Genomic DNA, 17,853 nt, shown 5'->3' with positions numbered 1-17,853 from the left:
CCAGGCCTGGGTTTTTATGCTATGTTAGAAAGTTTCTGTTCATTCTTCCTAATTTTTATGAAATTTCATAAATAAGATTTCTCACAAATTTGTTTTGGGGTTCTTTAATGCTGAATTCTTATCATTAGATTTTCTCTTAAACCACATGACAACATATGTATGCTGAATGCTCTACTTACTGAACAATACTGTGATTTATAGTGTTTAGTTCCAATCCTGTATAAAAAAAAAATCAACAAACCTAGATTTAGATCATTTACTATACGAGAAGCATGTGGCCTCTGTCGAGTGCATGATTGACGCTTTTCCAGTTTAAGAACATCATTAAGACAGTGTGTACACTAAAGGCGTGGGAAAATGACTTAATACACTGGTCTTGACGTATTCGTTCATTAACCACAGGTGAACCCTCTACAGCAGAGGTCCTGCACACTGGTTGAACATCTCAGGCCAGTCTGCCGTGAAAAACAGTGCACTTTGTCTAATCTCCTAAATGTTGCTATTAACATATCACTGAGAAATTCCGTGAACTGGGAAGCAATATGTTACCTACCCTGAAAACATCTGTTTGTGGCATGGAGTAGTGCAGATTCATACGCTCTGCATACTCCTTCCGTCTAGTGTCGGGCGCGGACGTGTGCATATTGTTTTTCTTCCAAGAAATCTTTTCAAGTCACGAGGTACTGTGACTCAACATGTTACTAGTAATGCACCTGGCATCAGCCTCATTGTTGGATTGTTATTCTGCATGAAGGGTGAGCACTTAGGTGAAGCACAGAGACACAGAAAAGATGATCATGCGTAGGAAAGATTAAGGATTAAAGTCAAGAAAGTCTGCAACATCTGAAGGCATCTAGGGTGGTGGGTGGCCGCATGTGAATCTACAGCACTACATGCCACGAACAGATGCTTACAGGATAAATAACATTTTCCATTTGTGCCATGTGTAGCTGGAGATACACATGCTGTGCATTGACTGTAAAGCAATCCTCCCAGAAGTGGTGGCTTGCCAAAGGGTGCTGAAGAAGCTAGGCAAAAAGTGTGCGAAGGATTGCCTGACCAAAGTTTGCTTGTTGGCGTTATTTACAAAACATTACTGCGTGAATGTTTCATGTGTGTGTGGGGGAGGGGTGGGGGCGTGGCAAGTAGCTGTTTTGCAAATGTCAAGTATAGCAATATTACCCAAGAAAGCCATAGAAGCTCCCATTTTGGCAGATTGAGTGGTGTTTGGGAGGGAATTGCATAGGGAGTTTAGACAGTGCACGCCCCTTGTGCAGCCTGGAGAAAGACAAAATAAAATAAAATGAAACTGTGTTTTATAAAGCGCTCGAATACCCAGGGGCGTCTTGGAACTGGTAGCACAACAGAATTATGAAGCTAGGAGTTAAAAAGCAAGGTCTTAAAATTCTTTCTAAAAGCCAACAAGGGAGAACTGGTCTTTAATGTGGTGGGTAGGGCATTCCACCGTTAGGCTGTGCCATATATGAAACTTCTACCCACGAAGCGAATTCTTTTGAACTTGGGCACTTTCATGTAAACTGCTGAGGATGATTGGAGTGGCCTAGCGGTAATATTCTGGTATTAAGAAAAACAAAAAAAAATGTAATAGTCTGGGACTTCTCCATGTAGGGCCTTAAAGGCGATACACAACGCCTTAAAGACTATCCTCTTGACAACTGGCAGCCAATGAAGTTCAAGAGCCTTAACTGCTGAGCTTTGTCTAGGTTCTCCCAGCAATAGGCGTGCTGCCGAATTCTGCAGAATGTGTAGCTTGCTCAAGAGTCGTTTCTGTATAATAATAAATAGGCCAGTACAATAGTCTATTTTAGATAAAGTAAGGGCAGTTACCACTAGTTTCTTCAACTCCAAAGGGATTAAAGGTAAGATCTTTCTCAGAATTTTTAGCGTGAGAAAAGTGCTTGGAGTAATAGCATTCACCTGTTTGTCAAAAACCAGCTGGCTATCAAAGATCACCCCCAGACTTTTCACCTTGGTAACTGGGGTTGAAAGGGACCTGAGCTCCTCAGACCACCAGTCTGGTGACCAGAATGAGATATTATTTCCCAATAGTAGCACTTCGGTTTTATCAGTATTCAATTTCAGACAGTTCAACAACATCCAGTTGTTGATTTGTAGCATGCAGTTGCAGACGATCATTTGCGTGTCGTCGGCATAACAGACTACCGAAAACCCAAACTTCTAATCAATGTGGCCAACGGAGCCACAAAGATTATACAAGGTAGGGCTCAGCGATGATCCCTGAGGAACTCCACATGGGAGAGAAAAAGAGTCTGAGCAATAGCCATCCAAAGACACTGACTGAACTCGGTCTGTGAGAAAGGAAGCTAGTAGTGATAGAACCGAGCTACGAATACCCAAATATTCGATGCGGTCAATCAGAACCTTATGACTGACCGTGTGGAATGCCACTGAAAAGTCAAGAAGGATAAGCACTACAGAGTTCCCACCATCGAGCGATGCCCTTAATTCCTCTGTGGCCATAATGCCACAAAATGTAGCTTTGTCTCGCTGAAGTATTTAGTTCTGTCAATGTAATACATGAGCACTCTTTTTGGCATACAATGTGTGGGGATCTCGTTCTGCTACAGATTCTATATCTGAGAACAACACTGGGAGCTCAATGGTTTGAGTGAAATGGAAGCTAGAGCCCACCTAGGGTAGGAATTTAGGGTTTGTTCTGAAAACCACGCTATTGCATTGTACCTGGAAGAAAGGATCTTCCAGGGTAAGCTCTTGTATCTCACCAACTCACTGAAGGGAAGTGATGGCTACCAGAAAAGCCAATTCCCAGGAAAGGAACTATAAGGACAACGATGGTGCAGCTTAAAAGGAGGCCCATTAGGCTAGGCAGAACAATGTTTAGGTTCCACACAGGAGTGAGTGACACCTGTGGTTGGATAATCCTTTTGAGCCCTTCCATGAAGGCTTTTATAACAGGCACCCTGAAAAGCTAAGTGTGTGGTCCGTTTAGGAGATGAGCAACAGCAGGAGCTTAATGAATGAGCATGAGGGTGAGGCACTTTTGCCAGAGTCTCCAAATCACGAATGTAAGACGTGGGAGAGGCCAAAAAGTGTAGGCAAATATCCCTGACCAATTCATCCATAATGCATTGCTCATGGACTCTGGGTGTGGAAACCTGGAGGCGCAGTTTGGGTATGATGCGTTTTCAGTGGTGGTTAACAGGTCTGTGTGGGGTAACCCCCAACAGCACAAGTCCAGGAGAAGCAGTGGGAGGTGAAGTTTCCACTCGTGGACTTGTTGATGCATCCTGCTGAGCAGGCCTGCAAAGTCGTTGCCCATTCCAGGTATGTATTGTATGAGGAGATGAATCACCCAAAGCAAATTGCCCTGGGCTCAGACTGACAACTGAAGGGAGTGTGTGTGCTGCCCTGTTTCTGGACGTAAAACATGGCAGTTTTTGTTGTCCGCTCGGAGTAGAATTGCCTTATGTTGAAGAAGGGGTAGGAAGGCCCGAGGGCTAAATGGATCGCTAACCACTCCAGATGATTGATGTTGAGATCCCGTTGATTGGTTAGGTCTAGCAAGTATGCCCCCAACCAGGCAGTGAAGCGTCCGTGGTGATGGTCACTTGGGGAATTGGGTCCAGGAAGGGCCGTCTCTGCAACCGGTCGCTGGCATTCCACTGACCCTCCGCTTGGGACCATTTTGTTGCTAGGCACTTATGAAACAGACACATGTGTAACCTGGCATGTGGGAGTAAGGCTATACAAGAGGCCATCATGCATGGGAGGTGCAGGATCATCCTGACCGTTACCCGGAGATCTGGCTGAAAAGAGGTAGCATCGTTTGGACTGCTTGCACCCTTGCTGGGCTGGGGAATGCCCTTTATATTTTCTATTCACTTTGAGGGTGACAGAATGCACCTTTACTAGCGCCTTAAAGATTTTACGTACAGGTCGATGAATACCCTTCAGCATAGGCTGATGTGTGGAGGAAAGGGTTTTCATATGGAAGACCACCTCTTCAAGTTGCTTGTGCATTTACACCTTGTGAAGGGTGGCTGCACGACGGAGGCCTTCATGATATGAAGTGGTGTCCTATGGGGGTGATGGCTTAGCCAGATAAAGATCCAGGTCTGTATCAGCTGGGGCTTCTACATCGTAGTCATCCCATGCGTCCATGTGGGTACCATAGATCAGGTCTTATGGGTCACAGGGAGACCCTGGACGCCCCCTCACACCCGAAGGAAAAGATCCCTGTGGAGTGTGTGGCTTACGGTCCACTGGTGGTAGTGGAGAGGAGGGATAGAAGGGAGTGGTGTAGGAATCAAAGAAAGAGGAGGAGAAGAAGCAGGTGGGAGAAGGCAATAGTGGAGGTGAGGTGCCCTCCCGGGGTGTCTGCTCCGAAGGACGGTTTAGAGCTTCTTCAAAAGTTAATTTCCTCTTGGACTTGCCCAGAGGTGTAGCCAAGGTCCAACCTGTGCCAGGTTGGATGTGGGTGCGATGCGGTCTGGCGTTGAGGCCTCATGGAGGAACAGAGGGATTGGCTGTTCTAAGTCCGTGGAGGCAGTGGAAGAGGCAGGCAAGGGCGGCACCCTCTTTGGAGTGATAGATTTTGAGGCAGATGCTGCATAGAGCTAGCTTTCAAATCCAGAGCCCTCTGCTCCAAAACAGGTCTCAAAGCCGTTCTCGGGGCTAGAGCCGATACAGCAGTCGAGGTGGATGTGGACAAGGTTTGAGGGCAGACTTGGTGCTCACGTGTGTGCATGCGTCGAGTCTGAACCCTCTATTTGGTCATGACCACAGCCATGCAGCAGTGGTAACCCAGAGGCTTCATGAGTGACTCAATTGCTTAAGGCTGTAGCCTCCCGGGGAGATAAATGATGTTAAGGACGTTGGAACACTAACTCTCCTCAACCTCTCCACCAGTGGCATCCTGCTGCTGGTCATTCTCGGTTGCCTCAGACGCCTAAGATGTTGAGTGTCTTCCTGCTGTCAGTGCACCGCCGAGGCGATATGACTGCTTCAACAATCCCAAAGGGTCTTTTTATTATGGAAAGAGAGACAGGGAGACGAACAGAGGTTACCGACTAGATGGAGGTCTGTACTCCGGTACTTCAAGTGACACCTGGGTCAAAAACGGTCCTTTCCATCATGAGAACATTCTCGTGGGGCAGAGGTAGTGCCAGAGGTCAGGGGATGGGGGTCAAAAAATGTCCAAACCTCAGAAAAAACAAGCCAAAGGGAGTCCGCAATAGGAGAAACCAGACGTGCGATCGCAGACTCTTCCGGTGAGTAACAGATCCCATCGAACACCACGTGGCGTAAAACCAGAACTCAAAGGAATATGTATGTACCCGACAGTGGAGAAAAAACAATCGAACAATAGAGCTGATCCCCAGGTGCATTACCAGTATTAGGTTGAGACACAGTACCTCGTGACACGAAAAGACTTCTTCGAAGAAAAACAACATAGCAGGTGTATGAACAGCATGTGTATCTACAGCTACACATGCCACGAACACTTTCTTACCCAAAAATAAATGTGTATTCTTTCAAGTAACTTGTTCCTCTCTGTAAACTAACAATCATGCTACACTCCGACTTCAAATACACGACAACTTGTCCCTTTCCTAACGTATCTGGTTTAATTAAATTACAATGCGATATAAAGCCGTCAAAATTAAATGGCTATGGGCTGGATTTAGAGCAGTTATATAAATCTCCTGATTTAAGGTAAATACTGTAAATCTGCCATTAGCAAAATTAGCACCGGAGAGACCATGGCCCCAATGCTACACTAGGGAGATGGAAATATTGCTGCATGATTTCCATCAGAGATAATCTAAGCAATTGCAAACGTACTGGGTCTGCCAGGAATAGTTGGATTTTACTTTACTGTAAATCTTAAAATTAGGCTCCAGCTTTTGAAAAATAGTTGTTCAAAATTCTACATTTTCTAAATATGCAGAATTCTCAGTTTGTATAATGCGGATGTGTGCAACAACACATAGGAAGAATGGCATGGTCCGTCCAATTTGCTTTGCTCAAGTCCATATTAACATTTTGAGAGGGAATCCTGTTGGTGATGGTAGGAGGAATATGCAGTGCTTGCATCACAATGAGACCGGGGTAGCTTAAGGAGAAAATAAGACTATTGAACTTACTGTGCAGACAATTAACTCTTGGTGGCAAAGCAGTCCTCTTTATGTTTAGAGGGAATGGACAAGAAAAATGAACAGATCGTAGAGACCAGAGGTAAAACAAATCAGACATTGCAAACAGTACAGAGGAATTAAAGACAGAACTGAAACCTGCAAGCACAACATACAAGACATTTGATTACAAAAATTTAATTTTGTCAAATATATTTCTTTAAAATGTTTATTTCCCAGCTTTCAAATTTTTTTTTTCTGAAATGTCCAAGCCGTCATTGATGCCATGTTGCATAGGTGGTGTATGTGCTCATGTGTAGCTAACCACAAGTTAGACTGTGCGGTTTCTCTTATTATCCTCCTACTCTGTTTCAGAACAGCAAGTAAAAAAAGAGAAGCTCCCTTTTCATCAAAAAAGGTAAACAGGCAACAACATTAGGGATTTCACTCAAAGGTTCCTTAATAAGCAGGGCCACAAACATTTATCAGGCCTGCCATGTTGACAGGCTTGACATGAAGTTGCTGTGGGTACTGATGATTTGGCTGTTTATAAGCATCTGTACTGCAGAGATCATTCATATATTTAAAGCATCTACCACCTAAAGTCAGTGCTGACTGACACTGAGGAATGGATGTCAGCTCACTACTCAAAGTGCATTTGGGGGCTCAGAGGGGACATTTCCCAGGGCTGATTCATTATTTATGGGGAGAAGAGAGTGTACCCCCACGTCTTCGACCCTGAGAACCCCATCACCCATCACAGTTTTTTTTAAAGGGGGGTGTGCCCCCTCTCCCTGAGACTCGGTCCCAAGGGGTCCAGTAGATTGTTATTTTGGCAGAGGAGGGGTGTGCGGCACACCTACCTAAACTGTACACCGGCCTTGGGGACCTCATCTCCCGAGGCCTGACGAGTGCCGTATGCTAGGGACCCCATCCCATTGGACACTGCTGTTCTCTGTCCCGGAGAGTGCGGGCAGAGAATAGAAATGTTAATCTCTGCCCACACTCTCTAGGGCAGGGAATCCAACTTGGCTCCTGCCAGGTGAGAGCACAGAAAAAAGCTTCTCCCTCCGTGGCCCTCAAAGATTGGAAAGGTTGTGGGTGCCCCCAGGTGCGCACCCAGTTTAAAAATAATGTCCGGCTCTGGTCAGCCCCACCATTGGTGTTGGCTTGGGAGCATGCAGGGGCCATGAGGGATCTCCCTGTGGCTCCAACGTTAATAACTCACCCCACCTTCCTCACCCCCCACGAAAAGCAAATAAAAGAATTATAAATAAGCGACATGAGCCACCCCTTATTTACTGCTCCAGTGAAAGGAGCGTCCCCCTAATGCCCTGCAAGATTAGATTTGTTTGTACCTGGTGGACACCTAGAAGGGGTAGCAGCACATATAACCATTTTGTAATGTTGTAGAGGGCTGCAAGAAGCGCAGCTGCCACCACAGTAACAAACAAACAAAAATGCTGTGTCTAGCTTAAATGGCTCAAGGTAATGCTGGCACAGAATGTAGTGTATTAAGCCTCCTGGGTCACTGATTCCATGATCCCAGGAGAGTTTACTATATTTTCTTAAAGCACTCTGAAGCTGGAGCGGTTTGCTCTTCAGCTGGAGTGCAGAGACCCTTCGTAGTTGGACCTAAGGCTGCAATATGAAGAAAGAAAAAAGACTAAGATATGTTTAATTTTTTTACGATAATGCTTTATTTAAAACATTGCGTGAGAATCACTATTAAATATTGCGATGTGAGAATTTATTAAATATACATTTGAATATAGTTATTGGTTTTGTAAAGTCATCAGATCTGCTTTACATATGTTTATGTGGTGACCCCTTGATAAAGCAAATAGGCCCCCACTGCTTTTAATATTTTGACCCTTTGTCAAAGCCAGTACGTCTGCCTCACTTAAAAATCACACCATTTACACTGTTATGTGGCATCAGCTCCACTGTCAGATTGGTTTTTCAACCCAAAAATAGAGAACATAGATGGAGAAGAAGGGTACAAAAAAAGAGGACCATGGCAAGGAACAGGAAATGCAAAAAGTAGCAAGGAGACTGCAGCATCCAAGGGCTTCCGGGGAGGAGGGTGGAATCATGTGGATCTACAGCATTACATGTCATGCTTACAGGATAACATTTTCTGTTGGAGGCATGTAGCTGTAGATGCACATGCTGTACATAGACTATAAATCAGTCTTCCAATAAGCAGTGGCTAGCACTAGGATGGTGCAGAAGACTGAAAAAGTTTAAGTAAGACAGCCTGATCAACTCTTGCTGGTTGGAGGTTAAAACAATCACAGAGTAATGTTTAGTGAAAGTGTGTGTGCGGGTGGGGGGGGGGGGCGGAAAGCAGGTAGCTGCTTTGCAGATGTATAGGGATGTTGCCTAGGAAAGTCATAAAAGTCCCTTTTTACGGGTTCAGTGTGGTCTGAGAGGGACAGGCAAAGGGCTTTTGGCTTAGGCGCAACAGGTCTGTACACATTTGGCTTGCCAAAATGCAATACTGGATTTGGAGAGAGAGCAGCCTTTGTGGGGTTTGGACAAAGAAACAAAGAGCTGGTGTGTCTTTTGGAATGGCTTAGACCTATCAACGTAATACAGAAGTGCTCTTTTGATACCCAGAGTATGAAGAGCTCATTCCGCCAAGTGCTCAGGCTGTGGGAAGAACACTGATAGCTCAATGGCTAGATTCAGGTGGAAGCTAAGCCACCTAGGGATTTGTTCTAGTGACTATCCTGTCTGAGTAGACGGAGAAAAAGGGTTCTTCTAGGATGAGATCTAGTTGTCACAGACTGGTCTGAGAGAAGTGATAACTACTAGGAAAGCTACCTTACAAGACAGAACTGTTTGGGACGTGCGTGTAGTGGCTTAAAGGGAGGTCCCATAAGCCAGCTTAGTACAACGCTGAGGTTCCAAACATGGACCGGAGAGACCCTTGGTGGGATAAACTGTTTGAGCCCCTCAAAAAACAGGAGGTATGTTGGGTCATCAAGCGAGGAGTTGATAACGCTGATTCTTTTTCTAAAGGAAGGCAAGGCAGCTGGAGCAGGCAGCCTCGTTCTGGCCCGGGCAGACAGACGTTACACACCTGGTGGAAGCCTGTCCAGGGATATTTACCTCTACACAGTTCTGGAATGGAGTCTTTTCCATCACAGATTTGTCATTCTCTGTGCAGAAGAGAACGGAGTAGGCCCTAAAGGGGCAAGGCCCTGTACGGGGAGCCAACAGGTCCCGTCATTGAGATGGACCGGGTAGCACGAGGACTCTGAAAAGGCAGTACACCCGACAATTGATTTACCAATGGGTATGGAGCATCTGAACATGCCCGAAGACGATCACCTTTAGGTATTGACCCGGAGCTTGGTGGTGACACACTGAACTCAACAGTGAGGTGGGGACGTTAGAATGTGGGGTACCTCAGGGCTCGGCCCTGTCCCCACTTCTATTTAATCTCTACCTGCAACCTCTGATTGCCTCTTTGGCGAGCATGGGCTGCACAGTATTCAACTATGCGGACGACACTCAGCTGTTGCTGAGTGTCGATAACACAAGTGCCGCACAACTCCAAACCCAGAACATCTTGAGGTACACGGTCCAATGGATGACGGGAAATCTCTTGAAAATCAACCCAGACAAGACCGAGGTATTGATTATTCCATCTGCCACCTCCCCATGGGGAGACCTCTATTGGCCCGCGGAGTTAGGCCCCGCTCCAAAACCTAGCCTGAACGTAAAGAGTTTGGGGATCAAACTGGACTGTGATTTATCGATGGTCAGTCAGATCTCATCGGTGGTGGGAAGTTGCACCAACATCATCCGGCAGCTACGTAAGCTAGCCCCCGTTCTCTCCCAATCCATGATGCGCTCAATCGTAGCAGCCACCGTGATCTCGAGGATAGATTACGGAAATGCCCTCTATCTTGGCCTGCCAAAAACTTTGATATACAGGCTACAGGTTGTTATGAACGATGCTGCACGTCTTATTTTTAGACTACCAAGACGATCGAAAGCATCTCCCCTGCTACAGAGCCTGCACTGGCTCCCCATTAAAGAGCGAGCAGAATTTAAAAATCTGTGCATAGCTCATAAGGCAATCTATGGCCTGGCACCTGCCTACATCAAGGATCGCCTGGCGGTGTACATCCCATTGAGATCTCCAAGATCTTCGAATTCTCAACGACTGGTTTGTCCTCGGTACAAACTGGTAACCAAAGGAGGGAGAGCCTTCTCCGTGCTAGTCCCGCAGCTGTGGAATGCACTACCCGAGCCGCTGCGCAGGGAAGAGAATCTCCTACGCTTTAGACGGGTGTTAAAAACACTGCTGTTTAGAAGATCCATGAGCGCAATATAGACTAATGGTTGCTTCTCTGCTTTTGCTAAGTTGTTGTTCTTGTGATTTCCGAGCGCCTAGAGACCTGTAGGTGATTGGGCGCGCTATAAATCAAAAATAACGATAACAATAACAATAACAAGAAAAAACAATCTACTTTTGGAATCTATGCCCCTGCACCTTACCAGCAATAGTTGGAGTCAGAGAACCTCGTGACTCAAAAGACTTATTCAAACAGGAACAACTTTCCCACGTCCAAGCCCAACACTAGATGGCAGGAGCATGCACAGCTACATATGCCAAGAAGATACATTTACAGTAGTACCAGGATACCTGCATATATATTACAAATATTGCAGAGGTGAAAGCAGGTCGTCCTTGAAATGGTCAAGTCCTTTAGAGTCACTCTTGGATCTTGAAAGTCACTCAATCGTATTAGTGATAGCCTTCGTACACGGCCTAAGTAGAGAAGATACTTTTCTCTGGTTTCTAATGGTGGGTCTTATTTCTTGAAGCCAGGAAACCCAGATGACATTAAAGATAACCAATTTCACAGAGAATAATGTGAAAAAACACAATCCGAATCCCAAATACCTGCTGTTTGGGGTGGAAAACGACAGCAGTATTGGCCTTACGATACTTGCAGAAGGTAATGGGTGAAAATAGGACTCCAAAATCTATGGTACGTACAAGCCATTTCAACATTGTGTATATAGCACGCCTAAAAAGATCTACATAAAGGTTGAAGCACCCAAATCTCCAAGCAGAGGGACATTTGTGAAATTTGGTGGGATTCCAGGAATTTAGAAGAGTAGAACTTCAGAGTGCCCAACTACTAATTTAATGTAATTGTTCTGCCATTGCAAAGAATATGGTCACAAGAAAAAAAAGTTGAGGTGAAAGGTGGAGGTCAGGAAACAGAAAGGCATGTCAGGGGAAGTTCACCCTTTGTTTACTTGAGCCAATCAAAATAGAAGGGATATTTGTTTTGGTTTAAGGAAAGAAAATGCAAAAAATATATAAACTGAAGTTAAAAGGATACAGGGAATTACGTAATCTAAAAAACATATCACAGATCCGTTCACACTTCACGAGTACTTGATGCAGCGGAGCAAACAGAACCACAGAAGTCTGTAACACAATTCACCACAGGAGAGAGAAGGACGATTTCCATTTCATCATTCTATCAGTGACCTTGGGGCAGACCTTAGGCAAAGCCTGAAGATTTTTGAACTGTACTACCTAGGGGTTCCATAAGCCCAAAAACCTCAGGAATCAAATCATAATTTATATTTTAACAATTACTGGTAATTCCTTTCATATGCACACTTTTTCATGACTAAAAAGTTTTGACTGTATTTCAATTTATCTGGATTAGCAGGGGCATTTTTATAAATTTTCCTATAGTCTAAAACCTGCAGCTGTGTCTTTATTCTGAGGGTGAGGAATAGGGCTACTACAAGGTTGGTTTTACAACCAAGTCGGAAATAAAGGACAAATCTTACAACTACTGTATTTTCCCTTCCAAAGCTTCACACCATCATGGTTTAAATAAAAGATATGCGTGGTAAGCCACTTCAGTCAATAACTTAGCTAAAAGCCTATACAAACTACTCATATCTCGTATGTTCTATTTCTATTGCTTTCCCATTTTCATATCCCATGATTAAAACACTCATTTTCATACAGAACATTCAGTCGAAAGTATTGTATGCAGGTCACTGAAATCTTACAAACCCATTGGATTCAATTTTTAGGTCCGACATGAGAGCGAAGCTGACTGCTACACCAACTGTTAACCATTCTTTAAAATATTCATATAGTGGGCCTTGGCTCATCCTAGAGAAGTAACTTTCTCTCACAATGCTATTGGCTGCTTGGAATATAACTCCACATCTGAGAAAGTACTTCCCAGTGGCGGCTCCTCCGCTAAGACAGAGGAGCATCGCCTAGCTCCTATTTCAGCAGTACAAAAAAGAAAATGATAACAGGACGTTATTATCATTTTCTTTTTCTATGCACAAGTTGGACAGGGCTGGGCTCCGACGCCAGATCAGGGAAGGAGTGGTTTGCACTCCTCTAAGTGCACATTTTTTTTACAATTTTTTTTAATTCCCCCTACCCCTCCAACACCGTCCCCTGCCAGCCGATCTTGTGGGAGAGTCCGGAAAGCCTGGGTACTTTTGGTGCTTCCAGCAGACCTTCCTTACAGGACGGAGGAGATACCTGGGGTGGCGGAGAAGGAAAGTTTATTTATTTTTATTCTTTTTAATCCCGCCACCCCACTCCCACTGGTGCTTCCCCTGGAACTATTTTAGATCTGAAAAGTAAGCTCAATCATCAACGATTGGCACATTCCGTTCTTCACCTCCTATATGCATTGTACACAAAAAACATCCCTTTGAGCTACTTTTTAACCAAACACTTGCAAGCCAATAGGATTTGCTTTAAAGTGCTAAACAGCATCTGTGAGTACCTGCGTTTACATGTTTTTGGACATTAAAGGCTACTAGCTTTGCCACTTTTTCTTTTTGTTAAACTGTGATGCAGTTCAGCTCCCTACAGTAGAGCGGGGAGATCTTCAAGAAGGAGAGCTAGCAGACTTTTTCATAAATCTTTCAGACAGTCAGGCTGGGCTTTTATATTTGTTTATCTCCTGGCCCGTCCTTGTTTTGAATTAGACCTCTTTGACTGTTTAGCCCCTCTGGTTGAAACATATTGCAGGTTTGTACATTTAAGACTTACATTTTTGGGATGAAGCCTCAGAATATTCTGCAATCTTCTCCCTGACTAACTCAGTAGCAGATCCTGCCAATGATGTGGATCGACCATTATTTAATTGAATTTCATATCCTGCTAAAAGAATAGTATGGATAAACAATACCAAAGGACTAAGAAGGTAACATGGGCCTGGGCCAAGAATAACTTGGAGACGTTTAGGAGAAAGCTATGATTTACTGGGCCTGGCTCCTCTTTGGATAAGGATTGTGAGAGAGGGTTACTGATAGGATTCTGCTACCGGTTTAGCTGAAAATTGCTGAGCCATGCCCTCCGCTCTTTGGTATAACAACTTCCTAAAATCAGCTAAGCTAGCCTGCAAACTTATAGAACGGAGATGACATTAAGCTTATGATACAGAGTTTAAACTCTAACTTTGAGCAGCATTAATATCTTTTAGAACACAGATTTTAGCTGCTAAAGCAAATATTTAGCATAGAAAATACTAAAAGTCTGTCATGCTGCTAGAGAGCTTTTTGGGTACCTAACTCCTTAGCTGCACCTGACTGCACCGCTTGGATTACTCACAGTTTCTCTGTAATAAACTGTCAACTTATTTTGAAGAGAAAAAATATCTCACATTGCAGCTTCCTTGTTGAATTGCCGAAGGCGGCTGTTGGGACTATTGGATACAAAGACATTGGAGCTTGGCTCCGACTCTTCTAAACCAATTGAATACTCCAATGACATTTGTAAACATCTGTAATACCACATCTTCTGGCTCTCCTCTTGATCCAATCTCTCCCAACATTTTTTATCAGTTTTAACCAAAGGTGGCACACCCTTAATATCGGATTTGCAATTTATCTCTATATCCAGCAGTTATTCTTCAGGCTTGGGGAAAAAAGCCATATTGGTACAACTACTAAAAAAATACACAACAGGCAGAGTAATTATCACCTGATTTCGCTGCTCCCCAATATCTTGGAAAAAGGGTGAACAAGCAATTGTCGAGGTATTTGGAGTACAACAAGATTCCAGATGAACCCACATCTGGTTTCAGACCAGGTCATAGCATACAGATAGCAATGGTAACTATGGTAGATGAGCTGCGGACTCAAGTGACTAACGTAATTCGTCGACCTTAGTGCTGTTGAATTGTCCGCGGCATTTGATATGGTCTCCCATGAGCATTCGCTTTTCAGGCTGAGAGAGACTCGAGTACAAGATGGAGCTCTGGAGTGGATTAGATCATATCCTTCACAACGCCAGCAAGCAGTGTCTCTACAGCCATTTATAGCCAATTCAAGTTTAAAATTTGAAAACAGCATGCACGGCAGGGTTCTTCTTTAAGCCCCTGCTTTAAATCTCTAGGTCCAGCCACTGCCCCTCCTTATTCCATCATTGGGTGTTCTTTATGTCCACTAGTTATTCCATTATTTGGTCTTATGAGCTATGCAGATAATACACAGTTACTTCTTTGGTTAAAACTATCAGGCTCTGATACAAGTGTCCCCAGGAGAATTTCTAAAATTGCATGCGGGGAATGGTGAAGTGGCCTGAGAACAACTCCTTAAAATTTAATCTGGAAAAGAGGGAGAGTCGCCCGAATTCCAGTAAACCCACAGCCACTTACCCTAGTTCCAAGTGTTGGCCAGAGAAACTTTGCACACCTCAGATTGTAACCCAGGTGCTTTTCTTGATGATAAAATGACTCTCACTAGTCATGTGAGCCACCTTTCCTCCAATTGTTTTCTATTGAGGAGTCTTGTATGCAATATTTTGCCTGTTTTACCAGCACACACTCGTCTTTTAATAGTAATAAATACTATTTTAAGTAGACAGGACTACTGCAATTCGTTATTTTTTGGAAGTGCCCATCTTTGTATTCCCCACACTACAAAGAATTCAGAAAATGGCCGCCAAATTGGCTCTCCAACTCCCTTGGGAAGGGCCCACTTCTACAGCACCAAGGAAACTGCGCTAGTGTCTCATGACAGACAGGATCAGTGCAAGTTGTTGTGGCTGGTCTTCCAAACTTTTTACGGTCTAGTCCAATGAAATTAGCGGCTAAGTTTTTAGAAATATACGATTGTGCTCCAGTTCGAGACAGACTACCATTTTTGGTAACAATAAGCCATAGAAATTGCCATCACATTACAAAGATTGAACCCAAGAGTACATTTTCAGGACTTTCTTTTTTTTAAACTGTATGTAATTAATTATTACTCCTAAACCCAACTTTGTGTGATGATCTAAATGCGGAAATGGATTACACTGAGTGATGTTTTAGAGACATAAGTTGTATGTGTTTTTGTTCAGAGCAAAATTTGTTTACGGGTTTCAGTAATATATTCACATGTTTTGGAGACAGATTACGGACTAGGTCGCAGCAGCACTTTCAAGGAGGGATTTAAGGTAATCATTAGGAGCTAATTAGTCTGCCGCAATAGCATTAATATTCCAATTACCATTGTAAAACACCCTTCACATTATGGGGCCAATTGTCACAGCCATTAAGAGTGGAGGAGCACAACAGGAATAGTAGTTCTGCTCTTAAATGGATTTGGGGATTGCCCCCCAAAAAAGTTAAATGGTAATACCCCCGGAATACCCATATATAATTAGTACAAACAAAAACTACTGCGCCCTCTTTGCGCGTCCACTAACAAGAAGTTAGACATTTTGGCCAACACACAAAGGCATTAATTTGACCAGGAAAGTAGTATTTCCTCTATTCCTAAATGAGTTTGTAAATTGACCCCAATGTTGTGGTAACAAAACAAAGAGACTTACTGAACAAATCATAAAATGAGAATTACCTTTGGATTTCTTAACATTTCCCAGTTCCGAGACACTCAGACTGTTGATGGAGACCTGCTCACAGTCCTTGTCCTCTGGCACCTGAAGGTTCCAATCCCCTGAAGGACCATTACTATGGCCTCCTGCAAATGCCCACGTGTCCTGTAGATGGTCTTCCTCCAGGTCTAGGTCCAGGTCCTGGGCAGGTAGTGTCTGTGAAGATGGCAAGGCCATCTGTTCACCTACAAGTGCATTAGAGGCCGCACTTTCAGTGGCAGAAGATTCTTGATTGCTAAGTGCACCATCCATGGCTGCTGCATAATCAAACATAAGCGAGGCTTCCTGATCCTGAGATAAAGCTGTCTGATGAAACAAGAAAAAAATGATAGTAACAAATGTGACATTGTTTCTTTTTCACGTTTATTCTATACGCTTTTGTGGTATGTCATGCATAAGGTTCTCTAAAACTCACTTGTTCTCAATATTGTGCAGGTCTGTGCACACATTCTATCTGACAAATTTTGTGAAGTTGTTCGAGTATCAGTACTTCTCACCTCCAAACTAATGCGTGCGTGCGACCACTTAAAAAATAGAAAAAAAAAATGTTCCCCGAAAGACGCATCAATACTCCACTATCTCACTTAAACCATTGTTTTGATATTTTATACTAACTGTCACATTACAAACATTTTCACACTGGTGCAATAAACATGGCAAACCCATTATGCACTTTTATGCTGCTAGCATTACATGGAATGGAGCTAAGAAGCTTTTCTCCAGTTCAAGTTACAAAATGCTCTTTGAATCAAAGCCAAAACTGAGGAAGTGAATTGTGGAACCTCTGGCCAATTACCAATGCAAAACCACAATTGCTGGACGTATAAATGCAAAATACTCCGGTTGGCTGATACACAAAGTGAAAAATGCACTAAATGTGTGTGAACATTCTCTTGCAGACCTAAAAATGCAAAACACGGGCCACAGAAATGAAACAGTTCGAGATTTAAAAAAGCATCCCACTCCTCAATAAACAGAAGATCAGACTGAGGGCGTTAAAATTATTCTCATCACTGTCAGCTGTTTTTGGACTACACACATCTTCATAGCTCCTACCCAGCATGTAAATGTGTAAATGTGCTGGATTTGTAAAGCGCACGGCTGCCCGTGAGCGTCCCGGCGCTTGCTTAGGGAACCCGTCCTGTTATTCCCCTGTGAGAAACCCCAGCAGGGTGTCCACAAGGTGAAAGCCAGGCATCCCGCCGCGAGGGGCCGTAGTGGAGATTAAGCAAGCTATTGCCCAGAGTCGCAGAGTGTGACCCCGTGAGTTGAGTAGACACCAGAGCGAGAATTGTCGAGTCTGTGGAATTTTTGAGCCGAAACCCGCCGAGGCGGGGAATCGAACCCTGGTCCACGGTCGATCTCAGCTTCCGGGTCTGCCGCCTCTAACCACTGAGCCACGCTTCTCCATGGAGTATATGCACCAAATACATTGATTGCACACCGAGTTTAGGAAGAAAGCTTTGTAAATCATCTATACCAGAGATACAAGAAATGTGCCTCTCACTGTTCCCACTATGTTAATTACACATCATTCTAGTGCTCCATAAGGTATATGCTACTTACCCAGTAAGCATCTGTTCTTGGCATGCAGAGCTGTAGAGTCGTATGCTTTGCTTACTCCTGGCATCTAGTGTTGGGTCCGGATGTTTGCAAGTTTTTTTTTCTTCGAAGAAGTCTTTCTTAGTCACAAGGTAAGGTGACTCCTCCTTTGGGTGATAGTGAGCATGGGCATCAACTCGTATTCTCCCAATGCGGTGGATAACCAGTAGATGTTGCAGCGGTTTGAAAAAGTGTTTTTAGCACTGA

General features: G+C 44.0%; 1 protein-coding gene across 1 annotated transcript in view; it reads right to left on the bottom strand.

Annotated features, from left to right (window-relative positions):
- The window catches only part of C2CD2 (C2 calcium dependent domain containing 2), a 434,056-nt gene that overhangs the window by 26,250 nt on the left and 389,953 nt on the right, over window positions 1-17,853 (bottom strand). The window contains exon 13 of the mRNA XM_078656804.1: window positions 16,008-16,350. Within this exon, the coding sequence (XP_078512930.1) occupies window positions 16,008-16,350 (343 nt within the window). The remainder of the gene's footprint in view (window positions 1-16,007; window positions 16,351-17,853) is intronic.

Source organism: Lissotriton helveticus, chromosome 8 (genome assembly GCF_964261635.1).
Source record: "Lissotriton helveticus chromosome 8, aLisHel1.1, whole genome shotgun sequence".
Lineage (NCBI taxonomy): Eukaryota > Metazoa > Chordata > Amphibia > Caudata > Salamandridae > Lissotriton > Lissotriton helveticus.
Note: the sequence above shows the minus strand (reverse complement) of the source record. Positions and strands in the feature narration are given on the sequence as shown.